Genomic DNA, 16,490 nt, shown 5'->3' on the forward strand with positions numbered 1-16,490 from the left:
CGAGTCAGCGCAGACCACAAAATGTATCGGAGCTATTTGAATTCTACACAGAATGCTATATTTTATAGCAATATGGATGAGATTGTGGCTGGCATACCCTGTCAAATGCGGCTTTACGGAGCCTAACGGCTCTGAACGGCTCTAGCCCAAGCTGTGATATAAACGAACGCTATTGGCTATTTTAAAAAGGGGGCGGGGCTGCTTGATATGTCCCGCCCTGTCTTCCTGTTTCAGTTAAAATGACGTCAACACATAGAGCTGCGTGTTTCTAAGCATTTCAGGGGACCTTTAAGTAAAAAAGGAGACAATTCTTTAGAGAACTGTTTATAGAACTCTGCAGTAAGCCAGTCCGTTCCCTGAGATTTATTGTTTTTAAGTTCTAGAATTGAGTTACTAACTTCAGATAAAGTAATTTCACTATCAGAGATTTCTGTCATCTCTAGAGATAGTCTTACAATCTTTAACAGACTCCAGAAAAGTACGGGCTGCCTCTTCAGAATTTTTTTTTTAATACAATTTACTGTAAAACTTAGCGCAGAAATGTGCAATTGCCTGAGGATTATTAGTGACTGTCCCCTCAATATTAAGAGTTGCAATTAGCGACTCTTTTCTAATCTGAAAAAATATGCTGTGGAAGGATTTATTCAAAAATCGGGCGGCAGTGCGCGAGCGCGCATCAATGCTGCCGAGCAGTTTTGATTAAAATGTGTATTTTTATATTTGGATTTCTTATAATTAGTTGTTGATGTTAAATAAAATGACATACAATAAAACCAGCAACGTTTTATGTGTCTAATATGTGTTTTATATGTGTTGTCGATCGAATTGACCTCAGTTTTACCTTGTTACCAATGCACGTGACATAATGTAAGATAGTAAGTAAAATAAAATTGGAGCGTTTTTTGTACGACCCTGTACGGTTAATTTGTGCTTATATAGCAGTCTTTATACAGCAAATTGTTTTTGAAATATATATATTTTCCCTAAAAACATACTTTATTCAAATCAACTTCCATTTTAAACTTATTTTACTTAGTTTATTTCGATGAAATTTACATTGCAATTCCAAGAGAAAATGTCAAGCTAATCATGCAGACAATAAACTAAGACAATGTCAAAATAAAGTTGTAATTTTTGTACAAAATGAAAATTAATTTTTAAAATTGTATTTATAAAGTAAAAAAATACCTTGCAAGAACGACAACTGAACTGTTATTGTAGTAGCATTTTATTATGTCCATAAGTTTGTTTTTATTGTATTTTTTAAAATTGTTATCTTGTAGAATTATGATAAAAAATATTAAAAACGAGGCGCGTGTAATAAATCTGATAATTCTATAAGTTAAATTTCACATACATTAATGTAAATTTTCCAACAAAATACCTAAGAAAAAAAATTCTCTGTTGCTTTCAAAGAAACAGAAAGCTATGTAGTAGTAGTAGTAGCCTAGTTCTGTATTGTTGTATTTTTGCGATGTTTTTGAAGCATAAAAATCGACCTCCATACGTAGTATTTCAAACTCTAGGGGGAACTCTAGGCAAAGTCGTAAAGGTACAATATGCTAGTAAGACGGTCTAATAAAGAGAATAAGAATATTTAATTTATAAATAATAAATGGAACGTGTTACTTGTTTTACTTCAACATGGTTGATATAATAGGCTTTTCCTTCCGTGTATTTTATTTAAAGTGATTATTTGTATGGTTGTTTCCTAAAGGGTTAATAAACACAACGCAGGTCCGTGATGATGGTGTGATGATGAGGTCATGAGTACGCCGGTCTCAGTAAGAAACATGGCGGCCGTCAGCAAGTACTTGACAACCAAGAACTCCGCTGTGGCTGGCGGTATCCTACTCGTTTTATACTTCCTGAAGCAGAGACGAAAATCCGCTGGACTGAACAGGTATGTGGGAACACACATAAAGTACCTAATGCGTGAAATAAGTTCACAAATGGAGTTTAGTGTCAGAGTGACCCCGGTTCAACTCAAAATGAGTCCTGGCCAACATTATGGTCATGTGTCAAAACCTAATGAGCTGTCTAGTCTAGGTAGGCACCTCACTAGGTTTTGAGACACATCCTATATCTTGAGCTTGCAGTCTCACTGTCCAACAATGGACTCTTTCATAGAGGACAGTGTTAGTTGGGCAAATGTCGCCACAGTTTGCATTCAAAAATGCTATACCCAAGAGTGATAGTCAAGAATGATTCATACTTGCACCTTGAACTCTCTTAATTTGGGATTCAGCATCAAGCACACTTATGACAGAAAAACTGCAATGTAATGCTTCATACTGAATGTTATTGGACGTACTGTAATTATTATTAATATAGATTTATTTCATCATCCTCAACAGGAAGAAGGGTTCTTCAAATGATCTGAGCAGTGACGTAAGAGAAATGTGTTGATCGATCTCTGCATGAACTGATAAAAACTGTATACACTGAATGCAGTGGAAGTTGCTTTAATGTAATGTCAGATGCATACATGTAATATATAAGACTATTTAGTTAGTCTGGCCGTGTGACGCTATATTCCATAAGTTTCCTTTGACTTTCAACAATTCTTGTGTTTTAAAACCAACAGAAAGATGGCAAGAAAGACAGAGCTGCTGTGGACAAGCTCTTTTTCATCCGGATCTCACGGATCGTCAGGATTATGGTGCCAAGATTATTCTGCAAAGAGGTGAGAACTGGCTTCATGTGAGTTCTTGCTGGAACAGGAAGTTGGGGTGAGGCATAAATTGAAGGTTTCCCTATTTTTAAATAGCCAATCACCTTTAATTTATGTCGTAACCAAGAACATGATTTTCTTGGTGTTGCTAGTCAGAGTGCATTTTTTCTGCATATTTTTTCCGAACTGAAACGATACACATTTTATATACTACCATTCAAAAGTTTGGGGTCATTAAGATATATTTTTTTAATTATTATTATTTTTTAATTTAGCAATGCATTAAATTGATCAAAAGTGTCTGTAAGACTTTTACATTGTTACAAAAAATGCACTTCAAATAAATGATATTCTTTTAAACTTTGTTCATCAAAGAAAAAAATTTTTTATTGCAGTTTCCACAAAAACATTAAGCAGCACAACTGTTTTCAACATTGATAATAATTAGAAATATTTGTTTAGTAGCATATCAGCATATTAGAATGATTTCCGAAGGATCATGTAACACTGAAGACTGGAGTAATGATGCTGAAAATTCAGCTTTGCCATCAGAGAAATACATTTAATTAAATTCTTAAATTAAATGAAATGAAAGCATATTCAAAATGAAAACAGCTATTTTAAATAATAATAATATTTCACAATATTAATGTTCATACTGTATTTTTGATCAAATAATTGCAGCCTTGGTGAGCATAAGAAACCTCTTTCTAAAACATAAAAACTTACAGACTCCAAACTTTTGAAAGATATTGTGCATGTATATCTGCAAAATAAAAGTGAAGCATTTCAGCTCATTGTTTTTCACATAATTTTTATTTTTTTTTTTTGTATGTCACAGACATGGTACCTGTTCCTGATCGCAGTGATGCTTGTGACTCGGACCTATTGTGACGTCTGGATGATTCAGAACGGCACTATGATTGAAAGGTACCGTATGGATGTAGACTTCAAATTTGTTAGTGCGGGGAAATTTAACACTATTACACTTTGTAAATACACCAAGCACCTAGTTAAATATTGATTTAATGCGATTTGATTGTATTTTTTAAATCTTTGACAGTGGAATCATTAGCAGAGATATCAAACTATTCAAGAGGCACTTTTATTCCTACCTGACTGTCATTCCTGGGGTAATTTACTGTATCTTCATGTGCTGTGAAAGCTAATGTATCGTTACTGATGTGTCGTGATTTACATCACTGAACCAGTCCATTGTGTTTCCTCACATGCTCACCTCTCAGATCTCCTCTGGTCTGCAGTTTAAATGCACATTTGTGTTTTGTTAATGTAACTGTGAATGTGCGCTTCCTCTGAAATAATTTGCATTCATTTTTTCATGCACATGAAGGACAGGCCAGCGGGATGTGTGTTTATTCCCTTCTGTATTAACTCTGACCATGCTTGCATGTGTTTGTGTGCATGTTGTGGTTTGCAGTGCGATCATTGGTCGATCCACTAAAGGTTTCAAGAAGTACTTATTCAACTTTATCACGGCCATGCCAGTTGTAAGTTTCTGCTTTTTATCAAAGTTGGTAGTAATTGTTAATAGTCAGAGGAGTTCTGAGATTATTAACTGTCTAATCTATGAAATTAAAACTAAAACTTCCAAATAACCACCTAATATGTGCCTCCTGTTGACATAGAATCATTTCTGAGGCTAGAATGTGTTTGTTTAATAGCAGTAAGAGTTCAGCATGGAAGAATTGTTTGATGTTGTTGCTATGAAAACATCCAGATTTGTAAATGGTTGCATCTCAATCTTTCAGATCGCTCTGGTGAACAGCTTCCTGAAGTTGGGCCTAAATGAACTGAAGCTGTGCTTTCGCGTGCGACTTACCAAACATCTCTACGATGAGTACCTGAAGTACGGCCCATCACTGCCATGACATTATTCCAACTGAAATATTCTTCACAAGTTCTCAGTAAAATGCTGAGCATTTTAACAAAAACAAGCATTACTATTATATTGTTCATACAGGCGTTTGTTATAATGTACTAAAATACGAATTATTAAAATGGATGCATTGACATTAAAATTCAGTTAAATGGCTAATATTAAAATTTGAAATAATTTTGTGTACAAAATGTATTATTTAAAAAAATATATTATTTTTAATTTATTATTTTAAATGTAGGCATCGCTACATGTAGAATTGCAAGTGTGTAAGACTTCAGATCTGCTGAAGATTAAATTAAAATTTTAGTCTTAAAAAATAATAACTGAGCACTATGTACAAAGGTAATCTTTAATGAAAATATATATGAAAGATATGTATTGTTATTTAAAAATTTTTTTATATTAAATATATAGTTCAGTCATGAAACTCTAGATGGCGCAGGCGACTGGTTGTTAACGTAACCGATGATATTCAGAGAGTTAAACGACTTGGCACAAGCTGATTGATTCATGCTGCATATGCAGCCAATGAGCTTACTGCCTGCATTTATATGGCTGGCTAGCATTCACTTGAGATTCCTGCAGCGCGCTTTCAGAGTTTCTCTGAAACCCTCCACTTTCCCCAGCTCCACCTGTATAGATCTGCTATGGGTTATTTTATATGCTATTTGTGCAGCATATCCATCACCATGCTAATATCTTCCGAGAGTTGTCATGATTGAAGTGTAATTAAAATTGTGAATTTGCTGAATTTGTGAATTTGCTTTGAAATGTGATTCTTTTTGAAGAAAATGTAAAAGTCTAGTTACTAGTGTCACTATCTTTGGGTTCACAGGGGTTATACATACTACAAAATGGGAAACCTGGATAACCGCATTGCTAACGCTGATCAGCTGCTGACGCAGGATGTGGAAAAGTTCTGTAACAGTGTGGTGGATCTTTACTCCAACCTCAGCAAGGTATGAAAGCCCTTTGTCCAAAATACCCATTGTACTTTCACAATAAAAGCAGATGTTTCTTTTCTTCAAATGAACAGCATTTGCTGAGTTTTTCTTGCATTCCCCCCTCCAGCCCCTGTTGGATATCGGTTTATACATTTTCAAATTAACAACAGCGATCGGTGCTCAGGTGAGTGTGAAAGACATCGTGAAAATCTACTGTAGATCAGTGTCATTGGACATTTTGAGAATCTGTTGGTCTCTTTGCACAGGGTCCCGCCACTATGATGACCTACCTGCTGATCTCCGGCCTCTTCCTGACCCGTCTGCGCAGGCCGATCGGTAAGATGACAGTGACTGAACAGAAGTATGAAGGAGAATACCGATATGTCAACTCTCGTCTCATCACAAACAGGTACTTGTATCTATCTAGCAGTGTAGTTCTATGGTAATATAATTTTGTTTTTCTCAAATGTTGATGCATACTCAAATGTTTTATGTTTTTATTTCATTGTCAGTGAAGAGATTGCCTTCTACAATGGAAACGTAAGGGAGAAACAGACAATTCATTCAACCTTCAAGAAACTGGTGAGTATGTGACCAAACAAATGTGAGTTGTTATTATCAAAGGGTTGCATCAGTATTTACTGATGAAATACAGAAAGCCAAATATTATTATTTTTATATTGTTGCTGATAAATTAAAATGTATACTATTTTACCTAAATCAAATAAAAATAAAACTAGACTCAAATTAGTAATTTTAAATTGCAAGTGTATTTAGGCATTACAACATTACAATGTACAGTATGACAAATTAATATTTTGATGACATTTAACAGTGTTATTAAATTATTAATGTTTTCTTTGTTAATTTTGTGGTAAGGGTATTCTAAAAAGGTATCAAAAGTAGATGAAATTAAAGGTAATTAAGGTATTAAAGGTAATAGAAAAACATGCGCATAAACAATTAAATATCTAACATTCTAATATGGGCCAATAATCTAAAATATATATGTGACCCTCGACCACAAAACCAGTCATAAGGGTCAATTTTTTGAAATTGAGATTTATACACCATCTCAAAGCTGAATAAATCAGCTTTCCATTGACAGGACAATATTTGACCGAGATACAACTATTTGAAAATCTGGAATCTGAGGGTGCAAAAAAATCTAAATATTGAAAAAATCGCCTTTAAAGTTGTCCAAATGAAGTACTTAGCAATGCATATTACTAATCAAAAATTAAGTTTCGATATATTTACAGTAGGACATTTACAAAATATCTTTATGGAACATGATCTTTACTTAATATCCTAATGATTTTTGGCATAAAAGAAAAATCAATAATTTTGACCCATACAATGTATTTTTGGCTATTGCTACAAATATACCCCAGCGACTTAAGACTGGTTTTGTGGTCCAGGGTCACATATGTAATATAGGTTTGCATCTGAGTTTATTAGCTGAGTTTGTTTGCAGGTCGATCATCTGCACAATTTCATCTTCTTCCGTTTCTCCATGGGAATGGTGGATAGCATTATTGCCAAGTGTAAGAGGATGTTTCATTATCTCCCTAAATAAAATATGCATGATCATGGGCAGTAAAAGATGAGTAATTTGTTCTCTCTTGTTCCAGATTTCGCTACCGTTGTTGGGTATTTAGTCGTCAGTCGTCCTTTCCTTGATTTGTCTCACCCTCGACACCTGAACAGCTCACACGCTGAACTGCTGGAGGTAAAACTTCACTCCTGATGTTGTGATTATTCCTAGTTAGTGGTCCTCAGTTGCTTTCACAATGCATTTAAATTCGGTAATGTGACATTTCTGAGCAAAACTGAATGTTCATGTGGAATAATGAGAGACGGGGCAGGATTATTCATCTTGACATGTTCTCCTGCAGGACTACTACCAGAGCGGCCGAATGCTGCTGCGTATGTCACAGGCGTTGGGCAGAATCGTTCTTGCCGGCAGAGAAATGACGCGTCTGTCAGGGTAAAAGTTCATATATCCTCATCACAGTGCACCAGCATGTGCAATTAAGTTATCTGGTTACTTGCCATTTAATTAAAAACTTGGTACATTTGATGCTATAAAATGAGTTTGTTTTTCCCTTCAGCTTCACCACACGCATCACTGAGCTCATGAAGGTCCTGAACGAGCTGAATTCTGGGAAATACGAACGCACCATGGTGTCTCTGTCAGAGAAAGGTGAGCTTCAGAGACTCTTAAGGTCCAAAACAAACTTCAAAGAGCTACGTAGTTGAATTTTTTTTTTTTATAAACAGATGCTACAGAAAAGCTCACACTGATACCTGGAAGTGGAAGAATCATCAATGTAGACAATATCATCAAGTAAGAGCAGCTTCCTTCAGTCCTTAATCTCAGATTGAGTGCTTCACTGTTAGGAGAACCAACGATGCTTATGTAATTTCTCATCAGGTTCGATCACACGCCCCTGGCTACACCTAATGGAGATATTCTGATTAGAGATCTGTGTTTTGAGGTGTGTTTCACATTATTTCTACAAATCGATTGTCGGTACAGTGGCAAGAAATGAAACCGAAATTCTTAATATCTCACAATTTTGTCCCTTATATCTTTTCACCTTTTATATCTTTCCATCTTAAAGTTTTTCAGAATAGCTACTTTATTTCTTGCAGTTGCAACATTGTTGCTGCTCATGTTTTACATCTTTTTACATCATGCAATTGTTTATCAAAATTGCGACGTAACGCAGTTATGATTTTGTTTACCCTATTGCAACTTAGTTTCTTGTAGTGTGATTTCATATCTCATATTTGTATCTTTCTATAATAATTGTGACTTTGTTTCACATAATTGTGTTTTTCATAACTGGGACTTTGTTTCTTTGTGACTTTGTTTTTCATTACTAGAACTTTTTCTCACAGCAATTATTATCTCACATTTGCAACATTTTTCTTGTAATTGTGACTTTCACAATATGATTTCATATCCCACGTTTAAAATTTTTTCAAAATTGCAACCTTATATCTCGAAATTGTGACTTTGTTTCACATAATTGTGTTTTTCATAACTGCGACTTTGTTTCTTTGTGACTTTGTTTTTCATTACTAGAACTTTTTCTCACAGCAATTATCTCACATTTGCAACATTTTTCTTGTAATTGTGACTTTCACAATATGATTTCATATCCCACGTTTAAAATTTGTTCAAAATTGCAACCTTATATCTCGAAATTGTGACTTTGTTTTTCATTATTACAACTTTGTTTCTTGTAGTGTGATTTTTTTTTTTTATATCTCATTTACAACTTTTTCTCTTTTTTTTCTTGTAATTGTGACTTTGTTGCGTATTATTTAAACATTTTATTTCACAGTAACCTTGTTTACTTTTTAGTCAGGGGTGGAATGTTTGTACAGTTAATGCGTGTGCTCTTCAAAGGTGAAATCCGGAGCCAATGTTTTGGTGTGTGGTCCCAATGGGTGCGGAAAGAGTTCACTTTTTCGGGTTCTTGGAGAGGTGAGCATGTCTGCGATTCTTAGACTGGAATTCTGCCCTTGTTCTTAGTTCCCTGTAAAAATTCTTCCATTTTATCTGCTAAATGTTGGGTTTTCGTACTCTCTCTAGTTATGGCCGCTGTTTGGTGGGAGTTTGACGAAACCAGAGAGGGGGAAGCTCTTCTACGTCCCTCAGGTGAAACTTTAAACAGATTTTTATAGAACAAAACCCACTTTACCGATGGCAGAACATCTGAATCGTCCACAACAGCTGAATAACTTGCCTTTTTTTGTCTGTTTTCAGAGGCCTTACATGACCCTCGGCACACTGAGGGATCAGGTGATCTACCCAGACACCCATGAGGACCAAAAGAAGAAAGGCATCTCTGACCAGGTACTATAAACTAGTTTTTAAGATCTGAAATGTTCTAAAAAGTCTGTAACATGTGCAGATCACCTATATTTATTTTATAATAATCCATTTTCATTCCATCAACCTGTTTTGTGTGGCAGGTGCTGAAGGAATACCTGGATAATGTCCAGTTAGGTCACATTTTGGAAAGAGAGGGGTCGTGGGACATGGTTCAGGACTGGATGGATGTGCTCAGTGGAGGAGAGAAGCAGAGAATGGCGGTAAACAGACATTTTTAACAACCACAAAGAAAGTCCTGTACAGTAATGCAAAGTGACTACTAACAGTAACTGCAGGGACAATTCTCTGAACAGAAGTCAAAGGCACTGATAAGGGCTATATTGTTGTCTTGTTAACATCCTGTTTTTGAACCACTTCACAATTTGTGTTAAAGCCCAGATTGACAGTACCATGACACTACTGCACTTAGACTGAGTCACATCAAGTTGGAATCATCAGAATTACCATAGTTATAAGAAGATTTCCCATCCATGGACTCAGAAAATGTCTATTTAATTTGTACTTTGTTTGTGCTTTGTTTGTTTAGCAGTCAGGTGGGAGATGTCAGAGTTTTTCTAACATGTATAAAGAGTTCTTTGGACCTACAATAATACTGGAAATGTTCAAATGATGTTGAAATTCCTAGATGTTTATAGGTTTATAAAATGATGGTTTTTCCCATAGATGGCCAGACTCTTCTACCATAAACCCCAGTTTGCCATCCTGGATGAGTGCACCAGTGCTGTGAGCGTAGACGTAGAGGATTACATCTACAGTCACTGCAGAAAGGTGCCTGAACCTCACAACACACAGATTTTCCCATTGTATTACTGTACATTTTGCTAAAGTTTCTCTGAATGTGTGGTTTATTGTTCTTGTTCGGCAGGTTGGCATCACCCTGTTCACAGTCTCTCACAGAAAGTCCCTGTGGAAGCATCACAAGGTGAGATCAGCGCTGCTTCCCCATCATCAATATTTACCGACATTTGCCATATGCTTAAGCACTTTCAAAATGCCCTTTCTTCTTTTCAGTACTACCTCCATATGGATGGAAGAGGAAACTACGAATTCAAACCCATCACCTCTGAAACTGTGGAGTTCGGCTCTTAGAGGAAAAACAACTGCACTATACTATCAGCAGCCCTAGTGATGGCCCCTAACTGTTCACTTCTTAAAGTGATAGTTCACCCAGAAATGAAAGTTCTGTCATCATTTACTCTTTCTTCCGATGAAAGCAAAATAAGGTAACATTTGATTGTAGCCATTGGCTTCCATAGTATGGAAGTCAATGAAGACCATCAACTTAGTTACAAACATTCTTCAAAAGATCTTCTCAAATGTTCAACAAAAGACAGAATCTCGTAAAAGTTTAGAACAACTTGAGGGTGAGAAAGTGATGACAGAATTTAAATTTTTGAGTGAACTTTCCCTTTAAGTAGTCGCCTGCCAACCTAGGGAGTTTGTTTTTAATCATCTATAACCTTTTTGGGATGAAATTGTGTTTAGAGATTTATTAACGCTACTTTTGTCCTTAGTGATTGTATATAATTTTGTAATTTAAGCAGTTCAATTTATAAGACATCCGTTAAGTATGCGTGGGTGCGTGTACCAAGGAAATACGTCTTGAGTCTGTGCACTAATTTGTTAATAAATGAAATTGGTCTGTATAGGTGCACACAAATCGATGGCACTGGACTGAACTGAGCGTTTAATATGCTAGATACACAATAATGATCTAATATTGCCTTTTTCTCATCAGCTAAACCTTTCTTTAAGCTACTAAGTGGCCTTTCGTGCTCACTGCAGCGTGGTTGGGTGGTCTGGATGTGTGCGAGTTGTTTTTTGGTGCACTTTACATGGTATGGTAATTTGGACAACCAGGGAGCCTTGTATAACCGTTCGGTGTCTGTAATCGATGAGAAGTTGCCTATGCACTTGTTTACTCCAGCATTGTTGGCATTTCTTGATGTGGAAGGAATCTGGAACGGTTATGTAAACTGTAAGAAATATTGTCGTAGCACTTCACACATTAAGCAAATGAACCACTTTGCTGTATGTTTTCATTAAAAAAAGGAGATATTGATACTACTTATAGTAGTCTGTTAGTGGTCTTTTTTTTATCTCGAAGAAATGGTTATAGATTGTGTTGATGATTTTGTGTGTGTGTGTGTGTGTGTGTGTGTGAATTCAGTTGGACTGGTTTATCGCACATTATGAAACTGGTTACTTTAGGAAATAAAAAATAAAAAATAAAAAAGATGAATGTTGATCTTTAACACACATCAAATGTAAGTGAAAGGTCATTTAGATTAGACAATCCGTTGACCTTTCACCCTCCACATGGCAATGTATTTTTAATGTGCCTCTAGTCACCTGTTCCTGGCCAAAGGTGGTAAAACACAAACTCGGATGCACTTTTGGTCAAACGTGATTTGAGAAAATCCATTTGATATTTTGGATTTACCTGATTCACTATACTGTGTTTCAAATTACAATCCATCTCATTTTTTTGGTTTAAAAGTACTAAGTACTATGATGTTACCATGCAAACAGCACTGCACATGAAGACTACCAGTCAAAAGTTTGGAAAAATTAATATTTTTTATGTTTTTGAAATAAATCTCTTATGCTCACCAAGGCTGCATTTATTTGATGAAAAATACTTGAAATTCTATTTGAATATGTTTTAATGTGATGGCAAAGCTGAATTTTCAGCAGTCGTAAATCAAGTCTTCAGTGTCACATGATCCTTCAGAAATCATTCTTTTGACCGGTAGTGTATATAGTAATCATTTAGTACCATGATATATATCAAAGTAGCATGGTATTACCATCTGATACCATAACTGCACACTGGTACCGCATAAAAGACTGCATTTGATTTGTAGTGTAGACTGTGCATGACTTGCTATCCAGTGTAAGTTAATGATTTATGAGATCTGCTGGAGAGCTTCCACTGTAAACGCTAACTAGAGCCGTATAAACCACATATCTGCTTGATAAGGGTTGGCATATTACCAATAGATCACTATACAGAATTTTAAATGAATATGTTAGTACAGATCAACTGTGGCTGTCATAGTAACACACAGAAAAACATTTTGAAAAAATGTGTAAAATATTGAATATTATTTTTTTTATTTTAAATTCTAATTAAAATAATATAGAAAATAAAAGATAACTTCATATGATTAATATAACTTTATTATTATTATTATTAATTACTCTTGTTTATAACTGATAATAAGATTATTATTCAAAATAATTATAAATTATAATATAATTAAACTTAAAAATATTAAACTATTGTTATTATTATTATTAAGCACTTTTGCTTTGTTATAACTATAAGCTCATTAGATAGATCATACGAACATGATATTACAATTATTATAAATTATAATTAAACAAAATACTATACAATTATTATTTTTTACAATTTTAAATAATGTTTTATATCATTTAATAATTATATAATTATTTAATTATTGTTAATTATATTTTATGAACACTTTTGGTAGCTGATCATGTTATTAAAAAAAAAATAACAATTAAAACGGATTATAAAATTATTCTAATTAACATCAACAATTAATATTGTAGTATAGTGGTGGTGGTGTATTTCTAATCTCTTTTTTTCTGATAGCCGATAATAACATTCATTTGTTTACTTTGTAAACTGGTGATCGTTGGCCATCATGTGCTTCATTCTTTCACTCTGGGCTCAGTACAGGAAGCTTGTCATAAACCACATGTAGTTTCCCTTTAGGTGCAGAGAATTGAGTGTTAAGCTGTTTGTGGCTTGTCAGTGTCTTTGTGACTCTCAAACCTGTAACTTCACTTTTACACTGTGACCGTTTGCAGGATCAGATCAGCCATCTGAAGGCATGATATGGCGTGGCTGGCCTTCCTTCTTATCTCCTGCCTTCAGACAGTCTACACAACACGTCAGGCGAATGAACAAGGTAGAGTATTTCTGATGTATTTTCTTAATGATCTGTATGACTGCAAACGTTAAAATATCAGGAAACAGCCACATGATTACTAGTGCAGACAAACTGGTTCAGTAAGAAGTTTTCATGTGATCAAATGTGAAATTGGTTGACTTTGAGTCAGTTGAATGTGCATTGATATAAAATCTATGTCTGCATGTTTTGTTTCTCTTCAGCTTCTCTGAAGTTTGTTGGGATTGGAGACTGGGGTGGACTTCCTATGTACCCCTACTACACGCCGCATGAGTTCGACACGGCCAATGAACTGGGCAGAATCGCTAAGAGCTCAGGTCTGGACTTTGTCCTCAGTCTTGGAGATCATTTCTACTTCAGAGGGGTCAGGGATGTAGATGACAACCGGTTTAAGGTGATCACCAGGTTAAGTCACTTGAGAACTGATTCATCTTCTCCTAAATTTCTTTCTTAAAGGGTTAGTTCACCCAAAAATGAAAATTAGCCTGTATTTTACTCACCCTCAAAGCATCCTAGGTGTATGTGACTTTCTTCTTTCAGATATTTCAAATGTAATAAACACTTTTTTCTCACTTCCGCTGACTGTCGTACGCGGAAGCCGTTTCGGCGGATGACGCAAGATGTCGACGTTGTGTGATAAGTGATGAACACGGAGACGAAACAAAAGAAAACGCGTTCACGAATTAGAAGCACAAAATGAAGATTTGCAAAACAAAATGTCGGAGGATTTCGATATAAGCCAAGAGGAGACTGGTTTTCTTTGCTAAAGTAAGGAAACTTTGTTTCCTTTGCTCCTGCATTTCTCAGAGGCGCGCACAGGACGCATATGTGCTACGTCATCCGCCTGAACGTCTGTACGACAGTCAGCGGAAGTGAGAAAAAAGTGTTTATTACGTTTGCAATATGGATATTTATCTTACAAAAATGCATGGATTCGCTACAGGAGGCCTTTATCACCCGGAGCCGTGTGAGGGATGTTTTATTACGGATGCACGCACTTTATTTTGTGAAATTTGCTCAAAACTTTTTGAGGGATCTGTTATGCAAAAAGTAGGGTTTTCTCAGGTTAACATGTACAGCTAGCAGTACAGCATCAAAGTTTGATGATGTAACCAGGATCAGACAGGTTAGAGAGCAGACAGTGATAGTGTGCACAGGGTACTTCAGCTCAGTGAACTGTCTTTACACTCTCTGATCATCTGATATAGTTAGTATGACAGATGAATTGGTCCCTCTAGTGGCAGAAGAACAGAATGCAGTAAAGCTTTTGCCTTATTCACAAGTAAAACTGGATTACTCCTCATCAGTCATCACTATTTTTAAAGGGGTCATATGACGTTGCTAAAAAGAACATTATTTAATTGAAATCGCATCATATGACCGCTTTAAATAAATACATTTTTTATAAAATAAAATTAAGTTAAAAAATAAAATGAAATGAAATAAAATAAAAAGTATCAAGGTACAGTATTTTATTTGATGGAATATTTATATGGTTTACCTGTTCCATTTGTAGTAATCAAAAGTAAAACCAAGGATGGCTCCTCATCACCATATTTAGATCAATGTAGTTATGATAATTGTTATTAAAAGCCTAAACACAGTAAATTAAATTAATTTTTTTTGTTTTTACATTACATTACAAAAAGTAACATGCTATATTGAGGGTCCAGATGGTAATGCATAGTGCTTTGATGTATTTTGTACCATGATATTTAATGATACCATAAGTATTTACATCTCTTACAAAAAAGTACTGTGATGGTATCATTTGGTAATACCATGGTACTCAAATTCAAGTACAATGGTATTTACAAGGTATTCCAAATTAATGCAAAAAAAAAAATATATATATACCATGGGGAAGTCGTGGCCTAATGGTTAGAGAGTCGGACTCATAACATTCACTTTCACTTTCATAGTACTTTTCTTTTAATTCTTTTGTATGAATCTGTAACATTTGTGCCACAGTTACCATAGTAAAACCATGGTCAGTTTTATGTAAAATAACTTAATTACATAATGTATGTTTATTAATAAAAAATATAATTAATTAAAAAAAAATTATTATTTAAAATATATAGTTTAAAATGTTGTTTTCAAGTTCTAATATATATATATATACTGTATATATTTAAGTTATATATATTAAGTTCTAATTATATAATGCACATTTATTCATATTTTACTAATATACTATAATAGTAATAATTGAATCATGTTAATATATATGTGTAATATTTTATATTTTAAAATTATGTTTTGAAGTTTTAATGAAGACCTATTCTTTAGTCTACCTATGAGAGTGTGTTCTCTCACCCCGCGCTGATGGCCGTGCCGTGGTACCTGGTAGCAGGAAATCACGATCACCGTGGAAACATATCAGCCCAGATCGCTTACTCAAATAGATCTGAAAGATGGTGAGTGAGGTCAAAGGTCAAGCTCTGTGTATTAAAGAATGTAAACATGGGCATTCAGTCATGACCACAGAGTGCGCTGCTGTTAATGTTTGGCAGGATCTACCCAGACCTCTACTACGAGCTGAACTTCAAAGTTCCTCACAGCAACACTTCCATCATGGTTCTGATGATTGACACGGTGGTTTTGTGTGGGAACACCTATGACAGGCTTGAACCTGAAGGTCCAGAAGACTACGCTGCCGCTAAGCAACATCTGAAATGGATCGAGAAGAAACTTCAAAACACCAAGTGAGTTATTAGTACAACAGTAGCTACCTAAGACCCGAATTCAAACAGTCTGCCCTGTATCTAATAGAAGAACAAACAACATTGAAATCCAATGTGGATAATCGCAATATGTGTTTTGCTTTTACTGGGCAAACATTAGTCCTGTAACAGGAATTTTAGGGCATGTTTTTAAAGGCCCTGACCTGCCACACTCCTTCCACCCCTCCATTGTCACATTCTTTCACTTATTCTCTCTCACTTCTTCACCGCCTCAGATCCACAATCACATCCTCCTAAATCCCAGATATGAGCTGGAAAACACTCCTGGCATTAGATACTAAAAATATGACCAGCTCTTAACAGTGGCAGCTCGTGGGTTTTAAAATAGAGGAGGCACACTAATTGTATTGGTCTGGGATCCCTGCCGATTA

At 35.2% G+C, this 16,490-nt stretch overlaps 2 protein-coding genes across 5 annotated transcripts in view; both read left to right on the plus strand.

Annotated features, from left to right (window-relative positions):
* Positions 1-1,762: 1,762 nt before the first annotated feature.
* LOC107677270 (ATP-binding cassette sub-family D member 3-like) lies at positions 1,763-11,644 on the plus strand. Of its 4 annotated transcripts, none has more exons than XM_016472116.1 (23): positions 1,763-1,903; positions 2,358-2,391; positions 2,585-2,686; positions 3,516-3,604; positions 3,738-3,807; positions 4,444-4,541; positions 5,410-5,533; positions 5,646-5,702; positions 5,785-5,927; positions 6,031-6,100; positions 6,996-7,065; positions 7,153-7,250; positions 7,417-7,508; positions 7,633-7,724; positions 7,802-7,868; positions 7,956-8,019; positions 8,940-9,017; positions 9,126-9,191; positions 9,300-9,389; positions 9,509-9,628; positions 10,092-10,196; positions 10,294-10,350; positions 10,440-11,644. In XM_016472116.1, the coding sequence occupies exons 1-23, from the start codon at positions 1,767-1,769 to the stop codon at positions 10,515-10,517; spliced, it is 2,001 nt and encodes a 666-aa protein (XP_016327602.1). In that variant the 5' UTR covers positions 1,763-1,766; the 3' UTR covers positions 10,518-11,644. The 4 variants fall into 4 exon arrangements, with proteins under 4 accessions (XP_016327602.1, XP_016327601.1, XP_016327604.1 ...); XM_016472115.1 differs by lacking the exon at positions 3,738-3,807 and adding an exon at positions 4,113-4,182; XM_016472118.1 differs by lacking the exon at positions 3,738-3,807 and adding an exon at positions 4,113-4,182 and having other exon boundaries at positions 7,811-7,868.
* A 1,381-nt stretch (positions 11,645-13,025) lies between these two features.
* Positions 13,026-16,490, plus strand: part of LOC107677271 (tartrate-resistant acid phosphatase type 5-like) — a 6,198-nt gene continuing 2,733 nt past the window's right edge. The window contains exons 1-5 of the mRNA XM_016472119.1: positions 13,026-13,176; positions 13,272-13,372; positions 13,576-13,766; positions 15,665-15,792; positions 15,889-16,080. Coding sequence (XP_016327605.1) covers positions 13,300-13,372; positions 13,576-13,766; positions 15,665-15,792; positions 15,889-16,080 — 584 coding nt within the window. The 5' untranslated portion in view covers positions 13,026-13,176; positions 13,272-13,299. The remainder of the gene's footprint in view (positions 13,177-13,271; positions 13,373-13,575; positions 13,767-15,664; positions 15,793-15,888; positions 16,081-16,490) is intronic.

This window comes from Sinocyclocheilus anshuiensis, unplaced genomic scaffold (assembly GCF_001515605.1).
Source record: "Sinocyclocheilus anshuiensis isolate Anshui unplaced genomic scaffold, SAMN03320099.WGS_v1.1 scaffold392, whole genome shotgun sequence".
Lineage (NCBI taxonomy): Eukaryota > Metazoa > Chordata > Actinopteri > Cypriniformes > Cyprinidae > Sinocyclocheilus > Sinocyclocheilus anshuiensis.

Coding starts and splice junctions, on each gene's coding strand:
- LOC107677270 (XM_016472116.1), top strand. CDS start 1,767: ATGAGTACGCCGGTCTCAGTAAGAAACATGGCGGCCGTCAGCAAGTAC. Junction 6,101..6,995: donor ATTCAACCTTCAAGAAACTG/GTGAGTATGTGA, acceptor GTTTGTTTGCAG/GTCGATCATCTGCACAATTT. Junction 7,509..7,632: donor GAAATGACGCGTCTGTCAGG/GTAAAAGTTCAT, acceptor TTTTCCCTTCAG/CTTCACCACACGCATCACTG.